The sequence below is a fragment of the Canis lupus genome, chromosome X (assembly GCF_011100685.1).
Source record: "Canis lupus familiaris isolate Mischka breed German Shepherd chromosome X, alternate assembly UU_Cfam_GSD_1.0, whole genome shotgun sequence".
NCBI classification, from domain to species: Eukaryota; Metazoa; Chordata; class Mammalia; order Carnivora; family Canidae; genus Canis; species Canis lupus.
The window spans coordinates 67,779,855-67,797,941 of NC_049260.1; the positions used below are offsets into that span (position 1 = coordinate 67,779,855).

The 18,087-nt window shown below is 33.6% G+C and overlaps 1 protein-coding gene across 1 annotated transcript in view; it reads left to right on the top strand.

Moving 5' to 3' along the window:
- Window positions 1–18,087, top strand: part of DACH2 (dachshund family transcription factor 2) — a 165,333-nt gene that overhangs the window by 48,705 nt on the left and 98,541 nt on the right. Inside the window, exon 4 of the mRNA XM_038588811.1 lies at window positions 5,549–5,684. Within this exon, the coding sequence (XP_038444739.1) occupies window positions 5,549–5,684 (136 nt within the window). The remainder of the gene's footprint in view (window positions 1–5,548; window positions 5,685–18,087) is intronic.

Consider the following 18,087-nt stretch of genomic DNA (forward strand, 5'->3'; position numbering starts at 1 on the left):
TAGTTAACATAAAGTGTTATATTAGTTTCAGGTGTACAATATAGCGATTCAACAATTCCATACATCATGGGATACTTTGTAATATCCGTGTGGCATAGTTTTCTCTGACAAGAAATTTGAGAAATTTACATAGGACGCAGTTATTTGGCTGTTTACCAGTACCATCTGACTAGCTCTGTTTTTTGTTTGGCCAAGCAGCTGGCAATTAATGAATTGATAGGAAATGGTCACAAGGCAGTGGCATTAACATGTGAACATCTGGTATTAAAATTAACACAGGATTCTTTATGATAATTCAAATTCACTAAAAAAATCACTGGTTGAGGCTTTATTTTGAATTATACATCTGAAACTAATATTATACTTTATGTTAACTAACTGGAATTTAAATAGAACTTGAAAAAGAAAAACAATGCTCTATGAGAAGACAAAGCAATTACTATCTTTTAGAACATGAGGTGAAGATATATTGAATGAGAACTGAAGGGTGTGTGTGTGTGTGTGTGTGTGTGTGTGCGCATGTGTCTGCGTGTCTGTGTGTCTGTGTGTTTGGGTGGGTGGTGGTGGTCCAAGCCCAAAACACAATTTGGAAACTCTGCATTTTCCCACTGAATTAATATATTTTCCCACTCAAGGGCATTTGTAAGCCATGAGTAGATATTATGACTGATTCCTTAAAATGTCACCCTCTTCCAGAACAAGTTGATCATATTGAAGGTGCGAAAGGATCCTTTGCCCTAATATAACTTATATCACATGTAGACTGTGCCTATGATTTTGCAGTGTTTCATGGTTTTGTGTTCCAGCTGCAACCTCAATGTGCCTATATTATCTAAATTCATGAAAATCCTGCCATAGTCACCTATGTTAACATTCATAATTGTTAATCATGGAATACAGACTTTTTTATAATAAAAACTTGTTTATTTTAGAGAGATAGAGCATGAGCAGGGGGCGGGGCAGAGGGAGAGGGAGAGAGAATCCACAGATTCCCCTTTGAGCACAGAGCTTAATGTAGGGCTTGATTCCAGGACCTCGAGATCATGACCTGAGCTAAAACCAAGTGTTGGCTGCTTAATTGGCCACCCAAGTGCCCCCAGAGAGTAAATCTTAAATCAATTTGTAAAGATCCATAAGTTGTCATGTTTCCAATGTTGTTCAGAGATACCAAATTTGGGCATCAGATTCTTCCTCAGGATTAATAATAAGGTAAATTAACAGCAACAATGAATAAACTTTTCATTTCCCTGTCCTTGATTTTATTATTAAAGTCTGTCAAGTTTCAATCTGTTCTGTTTCTGCAAAACTCTGGTGACAATAGAGAAGGAGCACATCAATTAAATATGAAATATCATGACAAATGCATGAATAAAAAATATCTAGCACTCAGAGAAACTTCCAAAAGCCACTCCTCAGTAGTGAAGCCATTAAATCCTTTAGGAACTCATTAACAGATTACTATTTGGAAGCATAATTATAGAGAGTTGAATTCCAATTAAATAAAAATTATAAAAAATTATATAATAATCACACTGACTATTTGATAACAATATAATAAGATGTCAGTGGTAACAATTTAACATTGATTGATACAGTTGTTAGTAAAAGTCAACTATACACATGTACACACACATATAAACACATGTTTAATATGCATTTATTAGTACTTCACACATTCCATGTATACTACCATATTTCCAAGGATGTAAAGGAATATATTGAGATGAAATAAAGAATATACATGAAAATCGGCAGAGTTGATACTTAAGTGCCAAAAAACTAAATCCTAAACCAAATTGATTGTGTTAAACCTTGTATAAAAATGAATTTTCTAAGCATTGACCCTATTCTTTATTAAGGTTCAAATGTACTTTCAAATGATTTAATATGATGAATGTCTCCTTTGACTACTTGTGATATATGCCCCCCGAAAGGGGAAAAGTATGATAAAAGAGGGCATAGTATGTACTAAATAATAACATTTTCTGTAATGTTTCTTATTAGGCATAAGCCCTGAACTATAAACATACATGCTAGAATTTGAGTTATTATCACAGATAATTTTACTAATTGCAGGGGGAAATGGGCATTTGATTAAGTATTTATCAATCTTGGAAATGTCTCCCCTTGGCTACTTTGAATCTAGAGAAGAACTGTAGTGTTTCAGAAGAGCTACAGCTGTTGTCAATGGGGCCCAAATGAAATACATGAAGTGTGACAGGGTTGTAAAAGTCATAAATACCAAATAAAATGAACTCATCAATGACTATAAGTGATTGGAGTTTTAGAGTTGCAATTTTCCTTTTTAAATGCCCTTATTGATTTGTTGCAATTACCGTTAACCCTGTATTTGGCAAATGATGAGGACATTATCACTTGTGTTCTCATTTGTAATAAAACAGATTAACTTGCTGTGAAATTTTAACTAGGCTGAGACACAAGAGTAGCCACCTAATGAACCAAAGCACATTGCAATTAAATAGCTAAATAGATGCATACCGATTACAAGGATGAAAAATTGATCTGTTTATTGCAAATAAATTGTTCATAGAACTATTAGTTACTTTAAGAGAAATTAAATATTCCCAGTTCCACACAGACATATATATTTTTAAACCCACCTAACTCTTAATCAATATAAGGCACTGAAGTTATCTAATACAGTTTACATGGTGAAAAAGTCAGACCTCTGTGATGCCTTAGGAAAACAATAACAATGAACTGAACCTTGACTGAATTTGGAAAGTGTAATATCTTAAAGGAGAAATATTACTTTATGAGAATATTATGAGAAATATTACTTTATGAGAATATTACTGTCACCCTAAATCATGTTTTCAAAGTTATTTATCACCTAATATGGTGTTGAAAATGTCAAAGAAAGAGTTGAAGAGTAGGTTGAGTTTATATTATTTGATCATTTGCTAATCTTAATCATTTGAGGGAATCTTCCTTTGTAGTATTGTATCTTTTCTCATTTTCGTAGCATTTTCTATTTGTGTAGATGTTCTTTCAATTTTTTTTTTAAATTCAAAATGAGCTTTAATTTTTTATTAGGTGGAGTGAACAAGAGCAATGATCACTGTTAGTTGGATTCTCTTGTTTTTCCAAATCATCGATTTTATGAATCATTTAAAAATTTTCCATTTTTATTATGGCAGCATATATTTCTATGTGTATGATTCCTGTTTGCCACCATACAGTGATTTTTTTCAGTTCTAGTTTAGCCTACTAACTGCTGTACATTGTCCCTGTCCATTCATTCAGATGTCCATCAAACTTAAAAGTAGGACATTGAATTACATATTTTTTCAACACATTTTCAATGTTACAATTCAAAGACAAATACTGAATGTTTTACAATTTATGTACATATTTTGGCATAGAATCATTGAGTCTATGCAACAGTGAAAACCAAAAACTAATTTTGATCTTATATCAAAAATTCCTTGCATAGGTGTTGTCTGTGTACATATGCTATTTAAAGAATATATTTTCAGTCATGACAATTTTGGTTTAATTTCACAACTAATAAACTACTAGTTTATTAGAAAGTAAAGGAATCAGTACAAGAGCTGTATATACTTTGCTGTCTATCCTTGTCCCATCACTCCAGAATACAAGGGTAATTGTTTAGAAAATAAAAACTCTTCTGCTTTGCTTATATGTTCATTTTGTACTATAAATGTAGCTTTACAACTAGATATTTATCTTTAGTGTAAATATAAATGAAATGTATATTAAAAACATTGAAACATTGTTTTTGAGGTATGAAACCAGTTATAGAGCATTTAAAGTGCAACATAAGTTTATTATAATTATCACTATTTAATTAGGAATAATACTGCAACTAATATACGCAAAGTCTACTATTCATTTTATTAAAATTATCAGATGTTAATTATATGCTAAACAGTAATATAAAACACCATTAAAAATAAAACTACTTCATTGAAGACTGTATTAGTGTTTTCTTGCTGCTATAGCAAAATATGATAAATTTAGTGGCTTAAAACAATGCACATTTATTTTCTTATGGTTCTGTAGGTTGGATGTCTAACATGGGTATCACTGAGCTAAAATCTAAAAGTGTTGGCTGGGCTGCATTTCTTTCTGTAGCTTCCAGGGATGAATCCATTTCCTTGCATTTTTCAGCTTCTAGAAGCCACCCACATTTCTTGGTTCATGGTTCCATAATATTTCCCTCTGACCTTTCCTTTCGGCCTCTAAGTATAATTTATCTATCTCAAGATTCTCAATCACATCTGAAAAATCCATTTACTATGTGATGTAACATATACACAAGTGATGTAACATATTCAGAGGTCTCAGTCATTAGGATGTGGAGTTAACATTTTGGGGGCCCCTATTCTGCCTGCCACAATGATAGACATTGCAAAATGTTGACTTCTACTAATGAAATAATAAGCTTTAACTCTCATGCTATTACTTTTGTATTTAAACAAACAATAGTTTTCTTTAAGGAATTTATAAATTTTAGGTCTCATGCAAAATCAATATGAAAATGCACAAGCACATTTTTGACAAACTAATTCTTAATATTATGATGATTAGAATGCTGATGTCATTACAGATAATTAGAACTTTTAAGAAGCCTGTTATGGATGAATTAAATATTTTATAGAACAAACATTCTCTGTCCCAACTTGCCTATTACCCAGTCACATTTATTGCATATATGCATAAACACAGCAATTTGGTTCTTTTACTGATCAATTTAGTTGAATGATTGTCAGATTTACTCATCAAGTTGTGATGCATAAACATAGTGAATAATTTCAGAGTTTTATAGCATTATCCAGAGTCACAAAATTTTTGAGAACTACAACAGTTACTGTAGAGGTATGTAAAATGAATGTTTTATTTTTATTCAAACTTATTATTTAAAACCATAAAAATCTAAACAATACAAATATTGATACTGATAGGTTTTAGTGTGAGTTTGGAAAATTCATCATTATGTCCTGTGTCTACCAAACCATTTTGGTGGCAGAATTCAACATATATTCCTGAGGTCTAATAGAGTGCATGTATATTTTCTCCATAATTTTTATTTGTGCAGAAAGACTCAATATGTACCAGATGCCACTATCGGTGAGTTTTATTCCTTGGCTCTCAAGTGTTTACTTTTGGGAGATCTTAGAGAGTAGGACCACCCTCTAGGCTTTGGTATATTCTTTATGTAAATATAAAAGTTTATAATAACACCAATCCTCACTACCCACCTATGTTCGTAATTCTTCATGAATTTTCTAGGAAAGGAAATGGAAACTAGCCTTTCTTGAATCTCTATATATATCCAGCATGACACTGAGCCCTTTCATGTTCTCTTATTTAGCCCTCATAATATCCTACTAATTTCACAAGAACAAAAATTATGTATTTGTCTAAAGATACACATTTAAGATCAGGTATTATGAACATGCATACTTTGGGGATAAGTGAAAAGTCAAAATTTCAAATGTTATGGACTCAACCAACATAAAAAAAAACCTTGGTGAACAGGTGACATTTCCTTTCGTGTCAGGAACGGATCCCAGAGAGTCCTTCTCCTGTTGCCTCTCTGGAAGAGAACCATCATCCTGGGAGTCAGGCTTCCTCCCACCCCAGCAGCAGTGTGTCCAGCTCTCCCTCTCAGATGGATCACCATTCAGAGAGGATGGGTAAGTGTCTCATCTAAAACAGAAATTAGATATATTCTTTCAGGAAATTCTTCATTATTAAGAAAGAAACTGGGGGAGTTGATCTCTCCTTAAAAAAGGGGGGCTTTTTGAAGTGGTCATTTTTTATTGCTGAACAACAAAATGAAACTTAAAGTGTTACAAGTTTCTTCTCTGGAAGGGACTTCGTTTACTGCATCACTGGATTCAATGGGAACAATATGATGGGATATTTTTAAGCGTATATGTTAAGATAGTTCAATATATTGGTATTTAACAGTTCAGGTGATATAATACATTTGCTACATTCACTGCATCTTTGAATAATGAAAGATAAAATATCTTTTAAACAGTTGATCATTTAAGAGTGACTAAAATGTGAATCAATATATAATTTGCTGTAATCTCAATAATTTAGATCACAAGTATTTAACATTTTGTTGCTTTTTATTATCTCAGAAGTCTTATACCATAGACACTATTCCAGAAATACTATGCTTTTGTCAGTGATGTGGCATATTGGAGACTTGAATTAGCCATGGTTCTGGCACTGACTAGCTATGAGATCTTGGGTATGTCACTTAACCATAATGAGTTTATTTACTTAATATATGGAAATAATTACTGCCATGCCTAACACACTGGATTTTTGTGAGGTCAAATGAAATATATATGGAAAAATACTTTAGAAATTTAAAATGCTAATGAAGTGTGAGGGATAAGCACTGTTTTTTGCTGCGTCTTTACCATGATTTTTTAAAAGATTTTATTTATTCATGGAGACAGAGGGAGAGAGGGGCAGAGACACAGGCAGAGGGAGAAGCAGGCTCCATACAGGAAGCATGACGTGGGACTCGATCCCAGGTCTCCAAGATCACACCCCGGGCTGCAGGCGGCGCTAAACTGCTCCACCACCAGGGCTGCCCTGTCTGTCATAATTGCTTATCATTCCTTGCTGCCTGATTTTACTCAGGTATACAGATGTTACCAAGTGCATTCACTTGTAACAAGTTCTCATTTAGTATATAACAATTATGAACCAAACAAGATGGTAAAATCTTTATTTTCTGTATCTACAGAACCTAATTTCCTAAATATCCATCTCCTCTAGGAAAAATGATTTCTGCTCCGCTTTTAGTCTTACTCTATAGGGATGTTCCTTATATGCACTCTAAGATTTTATGCTTCATAATAGTGACTGCTTGAAGCCTCTCCAAAGTGGTGTTTTTTTGTTTTTTGTTTTTTTGTTTTTTGTTTCTGTTGTTGTTGTTTTTTTGTTTTGTTTTGTTTTGTTGGGGAAAGTGGTATTTGAGAGATTAGCAGAGGTGTTAGTTTCTGAAACTCTCCTGGGGAAGGATGAATATTATTTCTCCCTTCTGGAAATTCTTCCACGTCTCAGTCTGCCAATATTATTTATTGTTTGCAGCTTATAGTAAGCCCAGTGAGTCTTAAATCTGGCTTCCCATTATAACCACCTGTGGGGCATTTACAAATCTGGATGCCCAGGTTACATGCTCCAATTCTGATTTACCTAGTCTGGAATAAAACCTGGAGGCACTTTTTTTTTTTTTTCAGTGTCTCATAAGATTCTAATGTGTAGCCAGAGTTAAGAATCACTGAGCTAGAACTTGAGGTTAGTGGTCTTTTTTTTTTTAATTTTTATTTATTTATGATAGTCATCAGAGAGAGAGAGAGAGGCAGAGACATAGGCAGAGGGAGAAGCAGGCTCCATGCACCGGGAGCCCGACGTGGGATTCGATCCTGAGTCTCCAGGATTGCGCCCTGGGCCAAAGGCAGGCGCTAAACCGCTGCGGCACCCAGGGTTCCCGAGGTTAGTGGTCTTAAGGGAGTGAATTTAATTCCTGGAAGAGGTAATGGGTCTTCTAGCTTTATTTTGTCATAGCTTTTGGTTGTTATAATACTGTGTGCAACTGATTTAAGGCAGTCTGAGCAAGACAAAGAGATATAGCCAGATGACCATTAATGAATCAAGAAACCAAAACACATATTATTCTGTTAGGATAATCTTTGTATTGATGAGGGGAGGGGCCAAAAAGAGAGAGAGAAATAAATATTGAGAGTTGGCTAAAAGCAGCATAGGGAAATATACTATGTGATAGATATATTGTAAGGGAATGGTATCTTACATTTAGAAGTAAAATCAAATATTTCTAAAGCAATGTGTTATTCTAAAAAAAATACATTAACCACATAAAACATTTCTAACCTCGCTGGTAGTAATTAGGCTGTCTATGCACATTCCCAGTTGTCTGAGCATGATAATGAGATAGACTATAGCAGCAACAAAAAAAAAATTGAGAAATTTTGGTGTAATGTGACCATATTTTATTTAATAAAGCAATACAATGTTTTAATAAAATATAACAAAAAAGAATTAAATGATAAACTATGAAAATTGGCATGTTTTTCCTCTTTCAATAGAACTGTTTTTGTGAAGAAGTATTTATAATAATTACCAGAAAGTTATACTTAACCAATTAATTTTGCTATATGTATTTGCAAAATACTCTGTAAAGTGAGTTGAATCTGTAATTATTTTAAACTCAGGAAATTAAGTAGTAATTATTTCTAGAAACATTTTGGGAAGTAGATTATTAATTATGCAGATAAATAGCTAATTTGCTATGTATTTTAAAAGAGCAAACTTTTAAAGTGATTTAAAGAAAATCTGTGGGCAATTATATATGCTGTATATATTAATTCCAATTTAAAAATTCACATGGTTGAGCAGCTTATTGATTTTTAAATTATATATTCATCAAACCAGCACAAATGATTCCACTATTTCAGAATTAGAGATGTATACAATTCATGCTAATTGTTATTGGAGTAAAATAGATATTTATGTAATACTTTTCTACCTTTCTTTTGGATGTTTTGCAAGAAAATTACTGAGTTTTATCTTTATTTATAGCTATAATGTCCAACAATAGAGAGGAACTTATTGTTGATCAGGATAATGGACCAACCATCAAAAAATTCCAAAAGGATAATAAAAGTAAAATTATTATTGCTTATTTGATGGGCATATAAATATTGGATAGTAACTAAATTAACATGCCAGTGCTGTATATTGCATCCACATTTCCTAATCAGAATATATTTACACTGGCTTTAGATAAATTCTTTTAGTAGTAAAAAAAAAAATCCTTACCTAAAGTTTATTTAATGTTAATAAATTACTTTTCTTTTTTTTTTTTTAATTTTTATTAATTATTTATGATAGTCACAGAGAGAGAGAGAGAGAGAGAGAGGCAGAGACACAGGCAGAGGGAGAAGCAGGCTCCATGCACCGGGAGCCCGATGTGGGATTCGATCCCAGGTCTCCAGGATCGCGCCCTGGGCCAAGGGCAGGCGCCAAACCGCTGCGCCACCCAGGGATCCCCTAAATTACTTTTCAACCTGAAGTTTTTCAGTGCCTGTGGTTGGAAAGTTCACTTTAAGTCCTATTATTATGCCTGATCAGAAACATCTGACTCTTTTTATTATATATGCACTTTGTTAACTATGTTTAAATGACTTAGAATTTGATAATTACATTTGAAAAACTGGGTTGCTGTCATGGAGAAAAGATGTTTCTCTCAACCATAAAAAAGAGATTTTTTAAATATATGCTTACTTGGGCATTTCAAATGAAAGCTTAGCAAGTTACTCCAACCAAGTATTTATTTACCTAGAATTTTGATAGATATGATACCAATCTAGTTTTCGATCCACTGAGGTACATGTATCATCTCTGCACAGTATCTAGTTTTTTTTTTTCCTTTGGATATCAGTTTAAATAAGGTAGGGAGAGTAAGAATTTCAAAGTCATGTTATCTTTGTATGAAAACTGAGTACAATTTTGTTTAAAAGGCTAAAAGATAGGGATCCCTGGGTGGCGCAGCGGTTTGGTGCCTGCCTTTGGCCCAGGGCGCGATCCTGGAAACCTGGGATCGAGTCCCACGTTGGGCTTCTGGTGCATGGAGCCTGCTTCTCCTTCTGCCTGTATCTCTGCCTCTCCGTGCGTGTGTCTCTCATGAATAAATAAAGTCTTTTTTAAAAAAGGCTAAAAGAGAAAAAAAGAAAACATATTGGCGTATCTTATAGGCTATACATTATGTCTAACATGAATTAAACAGTAACTCTAAGCTAAAGAACATAAACTAACATGTAATTTATCAGATCATCAAGCAATCAGTTTGTACTTCAGTATAGGGTGCATTTTTCTAACCCTACTAAAAATACTCCTAATATATAGAAAAAAAAAAAGACTCCATAAGCTGAATAGTTAATGGAGAAATTTATCTTTCTTCTCTATACCGAACTTGCTTCCTAATTACATAAATGGGCATTTTAGTTAGAATTTGGAATCATGTATGATTTTAATTTCATTGATCCATTGTTGATTTCCTTGCCACACGTTTAGTCATTTCTTATCCAAACTCTGAAAGGCTATACCCTCTGGATCTCTGACATGTAAATGATTGATTTCAGAATACTTTCCAGAATGGAAGAAGTCAGTTTAAAATACCTAAACTCTTACAAGTAATATAATTCTAGTTAAAGATCAAATTTCATTCTTAGCCCAGCAACAATTTGTTCCTGAGACCTCCTTCCCACCAAGTCAAAACTATTTGAAGGACAGTGTAGTAGTAAAGCAACTTTTCTAGGAAAATCTCAAGCTGTACATGATACATGTGATTCAATCAGAACTGCAAACCCCATAAGTCAAAATGGCATTTAGGCCTGGTCTGTGTGCTGCAGTGCTCAAGTACACACTATTGTGTCTTATGAAAAATCAGCTGAAATGCTAGTACAGATGTACAATAACTGATTTTCATAAAATGTGCAGTAGTATGTACTGGCACTTCTGAATCTTTTAATGTAGAATGGGAGTTTTACTCATTTCAATCAAATAGGTTGATCACACATTCTGATGAGGATATTAGTAGATAAGAGTGGCATATTACGCTGCATCCAGGCTAAGTGGAAAGCTTTCTTTTAAATGAGTTTTTCAATGTCAAATTCTGCCAGTTATATATGTGATATTAAGGTAAAATATATTTTCTTCAATAGATTCATTAAAAGGAAATGAAGTTAAAATAGAGGTCTCAACATTATTAAATATGACAAATAAGCAGTTTACACACTTGTGGCAAACATGTTTTCACATCTGTTTTGAGTAGTATCATCATGATTTAAAAGTGATTTATAGCTCTGGAAATTATAAAATGCCAACTTTGCTATTATGTGGAAATTTCAGAAAACTGAAGAAATATCATTAGAGTATGCTTCATGTAGCCCACCTCTTGCTGTACCTTGTAAAATTGGGTGACAGTACATGTCTCAATAATTTGCATTTTCTCTTGAATTTTCATATGCAGACATTTAAATCTCTGTATAGTCTGGGATTTTCCTGGCAGTGATGTCCTTTTAGACTTTGACCAAAATTACTTAACTAAAATTGGTATTTTAGTTTTGACTCAAGTATTTTGAGTAAACTGACTTATCAGCTAAGAGAAGCTTTTGATTTTATTTTTCCACAGACTTTGTCAAAGAAATTGAGTAAATTAATTGCATGTTACAGCATTGTGTTACATGGTTTTTAACTGTCAGTTCTGGAATTCCTTAAAGCAGTCATGACTATTCATTGTAGTTAAAGCATGTGGAAGCAGAAACACAAAGCAGGCACAAAGATCCTCTTCCTATGGCAGTCAGTGGTCTACTAAGCCACTAATAGGAATAGAGGTTTTTGATATTTTGCATTTTGTATTGAATTTATTTATTGAAAACTTTACATGTGCAAGAAGCACTGATGATGAAATCTGAAATTCTATAGAAACAGTGGAACAATAAATTTATCATCTAGCCCAAGACTGGAGTCGACTGACCCATTGTATTTTATATCTATCAGTCCACAGGCTACAGATGAAAAGCTAATAATTTTAATTTACTATGATCATAAGAATCTAAAGTACATCTAGTATATCTCATCTAGAATAAAAATATCATATTCGTTTTTATACAAATGGACTAATTTCAGTTTAGAGGAAGATTGGGCTATGTATTGACACTATAATAATTTAAATGTCGTCTATTCAGTCGAGTGCTTTTTTTTTATTCCTGAGACAATGTTAGATACTATATTAACTTTTCAGACCAAGTGGCACTATTTAGGTTTTTGGAAATGATTATTGACTCTGATTAAAGTGGAAAATATATCTTCTGAATAATACGTTACCTTGAATAAGAGAGACAAATGTATTGGGCCAACTAAAATACAAAAATCATTACAAATAAATTTTATCATGAAGCCAAAATACACAAAAAAAGAAATATATAGTTTCATCCATTTTAAGCTTTTCAGTGATTCTAAATAGAAATGAGAGGGAAAAGGGATATATATCACTGGAAATTTTCTTTTAGCAAGAATCATGCCTTAGATAAACCTCATTGGCTATACTTTCACTGCCTAAAGCTGGGAAAATTTCTTTGAATTTCTTTCATTTATTTTTTTATTTAGAAATAATTGTAGATTGACAATAAGTGCAAAAAGAATATAGAAAGGCCTTGTGTTTCCTTCAACTAGTTTATCCCAAAGGCAATATCTTATATAAGTATAATACAATATGAAAATCAGAAAATTTACAGTACTGTAACCAAAGACCTTATTCATATTTCACCAGTTTTATGTATACTTACTGGTGTGTATATCTGTGTGTGTGTCTTTCTATGGAATTATATTGCACATATAGATTTGTATAACCAACACCACAAATCTATACATGTTCCATCACCACAGGGTTCTCTCCTGCTATTCCCTTATTGTCCATCTCCACCTCAGATCCCTAATTTCTGAGAACCACTAATGTGTATTCCATCATTCTAAGAATTTTCTAAAAATGGAATAATACATTATGTGACTTTTTGAGATTAGCTTTTATTCCACTCAGCATAATTCTCTTAATATCCATCCATATTGTTGCATGCATCAATAATTTTTCCATTTTCTTGCTGAATAGTTGTGTAACCATTCATCTATTTTAGGACATCTTGTTCCCAGTTTTTTTGGGGGAATTATTATTATTTATTTTTTAAAGAGTAATGTCACAGTTTTTATTTTTATTTTTTAAAATTTTTTTATTGGAGTTCAATTTTCCAACATATAGCATAACACCCAGTGCTCAGTTTTTCCATGTTATTAATAAAGCTTCTATGAACAATTATATACAGGTGTTCATGTAATATAACTTTCATTTCTCTGGGACAAATGCCCAAAATTGCAATTGCTGGGTCACATGGTATGTGTATGTTTAGTTTATAACAAACTGCCAAATTGTGTCTGAGAGTAGCTATTTTTATATTCCCACCAGCAATATATCAGTCGCTCAAGTTTTCCACATCCTTGCCAGCATTTTGTGTTGTCCTTTGTAAATTTAGCTGCTCTCATAGGTGTGTGTAGTGATGTCATTGTGATTTTAATTTGAATTTCTTTAATGGCTAGTGATATTGAGCCCCTTATCTATATCCTTTTTGTTTAAATGTCTCATCATGTCTTATCCCCTTTTTCTAATTGGTTTGCTTGTTTTCATATTGTTGAATTTTGAAAGTTCTTTATATATTCTAGATACAAGTCCAGTAGGCAAAGAGAACTCCCATCAAAATCCAATAAAAGTAGGCCAAAATATACCAAGACGTATCAAAGTAAAATTTTCATAATATAGAGATAAGGAAAATGTCCTACAAGCAGGAAGGGTAAAAAAATATCCCTAACTTATAAGGGAAGCCAAATAAGATTAGGAGCACATTTCCCCACAGAAACTTGGCAGGTGAGAAGACTGGCATGGTATATTCAATGTGTTGATTGGGAAAATTCTACAGCCAAGAACTTCATCGATCAAGGCTGTCCTTCAGAATAGAAGCAGAGATAATGAGTTTCTCAGACAAACAAAAACTTAAAAAGTTTATGACCACTAAACCAAACCTTCAAGAACCATTAGAGACTCTGAGTTGTAAAGAAAGACAAAAAGCAACAAATACTAGAAAGAATCAGGGAACATTTCCAGAAAAACGGACTTTATAGGTAATACCATAACACTAAATTCATATCAACAATTACTCTGAATGTAAATGGACTAAATGCTCCAATCAAAAGACACAGGGTATCAAAACCAAGACCCATCTATATACCATCTACTAAAGATTCATTTTAGACCTAAAGATGTCTCCAGAATGAAAGTGAGGGGATGGAGAACCATTTATTATGTTAATGGACATCAAAAGAAACTCAGAGTACCAATGCTTATATCAGATAAACTAGATTTTAATCCAAAGGCTGTAACAAGGGCAGCCCGGATAGCTCAGCGGTTTAGCACCGCCTTCAGTCCAGGGTGTGATCCTGGAGATCCCGATCGAGTCCCGTATCAGGCTTCCTGCATGGAGCCTGTTTCTTCCTCTGCCTGTGTCTCTGCCTCTCTCTCTGTGTCTCTCATGAATAAATAAATAAAATCTTTAAAAAAAAAGGCTGTAACAAGAGTTGAAGAAGGGCACTATATCCTAATAAAGGGGTCTATCCAATGAGAAGATCTAAATTGTAAATATACCCCCAACTTGGGAGCAGCCAAATATATAAATCAGGTGATAACAAACATAAAGGAACCCATTGATAATAATAATAATACAATAAAATTAGCGGATTTTAACACGCCACCAATGGGCAGATCTTCTGAGCAGAAATTCAATAAGGACAAAGGACTTTGAATGACACATTGGACCATATCACCTTAACAGATATATTCAGAATATTTCATCCTAGAAGAGCAGAATACACATTCTTTTTGACGCATGAACATTCCCCAGAATAGATCACATACTTGTTCACAAATCAAGCCTTAACAAATACAAAAAGACTGAAGCCATACCATGCATTTTTCCAGGCCAGAACTCTATGAAACTTGAAGTCAATCACAAGAAAAAATTTAGAATGACCAAAAATATATGCAGGGTAAACAAAATCTTAATAAGAATGACCTAGTTTAAAGAAAAAATTTAAAAAGTACATGGAAACAAAAATGAAAATATAATGGTCTGAAGCATTTGAGCTGCAGCAAAGGTGGTCCAAAGAGGGAAGTATATAGCAATGCAAGCTTACCTCAGGAAGCAAGAAAAATCTCAAACATACAACCTAACATTTCACCAAAAGGAGCTATAAAAGGAAAGAAAATAAAGCCTAAAGCCAGCAGAAGAAGATAAATAATTAATATTGGAGCAGAAAAAAAGATTGGAGCAGAAATAAATGTTATGAACAGAACATATCAGTGAAACAAGGAGCTCATTCTCTGAAAGAGTTAATAAAATTGATAAACCCCTAGCCAGACTTATCAGAAGGAAAAGAAAAAGGATCCAAGTAGATAAAATCACAAATGAGAGAGGAGAGATCACAACCAACAGCACAGAAATACAAACAATTATAAAAGAATATTATGAAAAATTAAATGCCAACAAATTGGGGAACCAGGAAGAAATGGATCAATTCCTAGAAACCTATAAATTACAAATGCTGAAACAGGAAGAAATACAAAACCTGAACAGACCCATAACAAAGAAATTGAATCAGTAATCAAAACTCTCCCAAAAAACAAAAGTCAGATAGCCAGATGACTTCCTATATCATAAAGGTTGCACACAAAAAACGCACAGGTAATATCATCCTAGTTGGAGGAAAACTGAGAGATTTTCCTGTATGGTCAGGAAGAAGACAGGGATGTCCACTCTAAGCACTTATTAAACATAGTACTGGAAGTCCTAGCCTCAGTAATCAGACAACAAAAAGAATTAAAAGGCATCCAAATCAGCAAGGAAGAAGTTAGACATTCACTATTCATAGATGAGATGATGTTCTAGGTATAAAACACAAAAGCCTTCACCAAAAAAATTACTGGACATGATAAACAGATTCAGAAAAGTCGCAGGATACAGAATCAATGTGCATAAATCTGTTGCATTTTACACACCAATAATGAAGCAGCAGAAAGAGAAATCAATGAATCAATCCCATTTACAATTGCACCAAACCCATAAGATACCTAGGAATAAACCCAACCAAACAAGTAAATGTCCTGTACTCTGAAAACCACAAAAAACTTATGAAGGGAATTGGAGATGATACAAAGAAATGGAAACACATTCTATGCTTATAGATGGAAAGAATAAATATTGCTAAAATGTCTATACTACTCAAAGCAATCCACACTTTTAATCCAATTCCTGTCCAATCCAATCACCAGCATTTTGAAAAGCTAGAATAAATAATCCTAAAATTTGTATGGAACCACGGAAGTCTCTGAATAGCCAGAGCAATCTTGAAGAAGAAAAGAAAAGCTGAAGGCATAAGAATTCTGGACTTCAAGTTATATTACAAAGCTGTAGTCATCATGCAGTATGGCACTGGCACAAAAACAGAAACATTGATTAGTGGAACAGAATAGAAAGCCCAGGAATGCACCCTTAGCTATATGGTCAACGAATCTTTGACAAAGCAGGAAAGAATATCCAATGGAAAAAAGACTGTCTATTCAACAAATGATGTTGGGAAAACTGGACAGCAATGTACAGAAGAATGAAACTAGACCACTTTGTTACACCACACAAAAATATATTCAAAATGGATGAAAGTCCTAAATGAGAGATTTAATTATAAAAATCATAGAAAAGACCACAGGCAGTATCATCTCTGACATCTGTCAAAGCATTTTTTTTCCTAGTGAAGTCCCCTATGGCAAGGGAAACAAAAGCAAAAATGAACTATTGGGACTTCCTCAAGATAAAAAGCTTCTGCAGAGCAAAGAAAACAATCATCAAAACTAAAAGGCAGCCTACAGAATTGAAGACCACATTTGCAAATGACATATCTGATAAGGTATTATTATTCAAAATATATAAAGAACTTATCAAACTCAATACCCTAAAACCAAATAATCCAGTTTAAGAAATGGCAGAGGACATGAATATACATTTTTCTAAGGAAGACATACAGATAGCTAGCAGACACATGAAAAGATGCTCAATGTCACTCATCATCAAATAAATATAAATTAAAACCATGATGAGGATACCTGGGTGGCTCAGTCAGTTAAGCATCTGCCTTCAGCTTAGGTTATGATCTCAGGGCCTAGGATCAAGCCCCGCATCAGGTTCCCTGCTCAGCAATGAGTTTGCTTCTCCCTAATCTTCTCCCTTTGTGTTCTCTCTCTCTTTCTCTCTCTCTCTCTCTCAAATAAAGAAATAAAATCTAAAACAAAACAAAACACAATGAGATACCACCTCATACGTCTCAGAATGGCTACAATTAACCACACAGGAAACAACACATGTTGACGAGGATGCAGAGAAAGAGAAACCCTCTTACACTGTTGGTGGGAGTGCAGGCTAGTGCAGCCACTCTTGGAAACAGTATGGAGATTCCTTAAAAAGTTAAATATAGAACTACCCTAAGACCCATCAATTGCACTACTAAGTATTTACCCAAAGGACCAAAAATACTGATTTGAAGGGGCACATGCATGTGTGTGTGTGTGTGTGTGTGTGAGTGTGTAGAGAGAAAGAGAGAGATAATAAAATGAATGAGTTCAGCAATAAAATGAATGAGTTCTTGCCATTTGCAATGACATCAATGGATAGGATTTCTCATAGTAAGTGAAATAAGTCAGAGAAAGACAAATACAATTTTATTTCACTCATATGTGGAATTTAAGAAACAAAACAGATGAACAAAGAAAAAATAAAAAAGGGGGGAGAGGAAAATAATAACAAACTCTTAACTATAGAGAAGAAACTGAGAATTGCTGGAGGGGGTGGTGGGAGTGATGGGTATTAAGGAAGGCACTTGTGACGAGCACTAGGTGCTGTATGTAAGTGACTTTTCCTCCAATAAGTAATGGGCTGTTATCCTCTGGCTACCTTACAGGATTTTCTTTGATAGTTTTAAATTTTGGCTATGATGTGTCTGATGAGGATTTCTTTGTATATATTCTTTTGGAATTTATTCAGTCTTGAATCTGTTGGTATATCTTTTGAGAAATTTGGGAAGTTTCAGACTTTATTTCTTTGAGTAGCTTTTTAGTCTTGCCTTCTTTCTTCTTTCCTGAGACCCCAATGACACAAATGTTGGGTCTTTGATATAGTCCCACATACGCCTTTAGCTCTTTCTCTCACATGTTTTTTGTTTTGTTTTGTTTTGTTTTTAGTACATTTTTTCCCTCTTTTTCATATTAGGTAATTTCTGTTTTTCTCTCTTGAAATTCACTGATTCTTTCCTCTAACCTCTCCATTCTTTCCATTGAGCCTTCCTATTGAGTTTTGAAATTCTGGTTATTACAGTTTTCAGTAGTTATTAATTTATTGC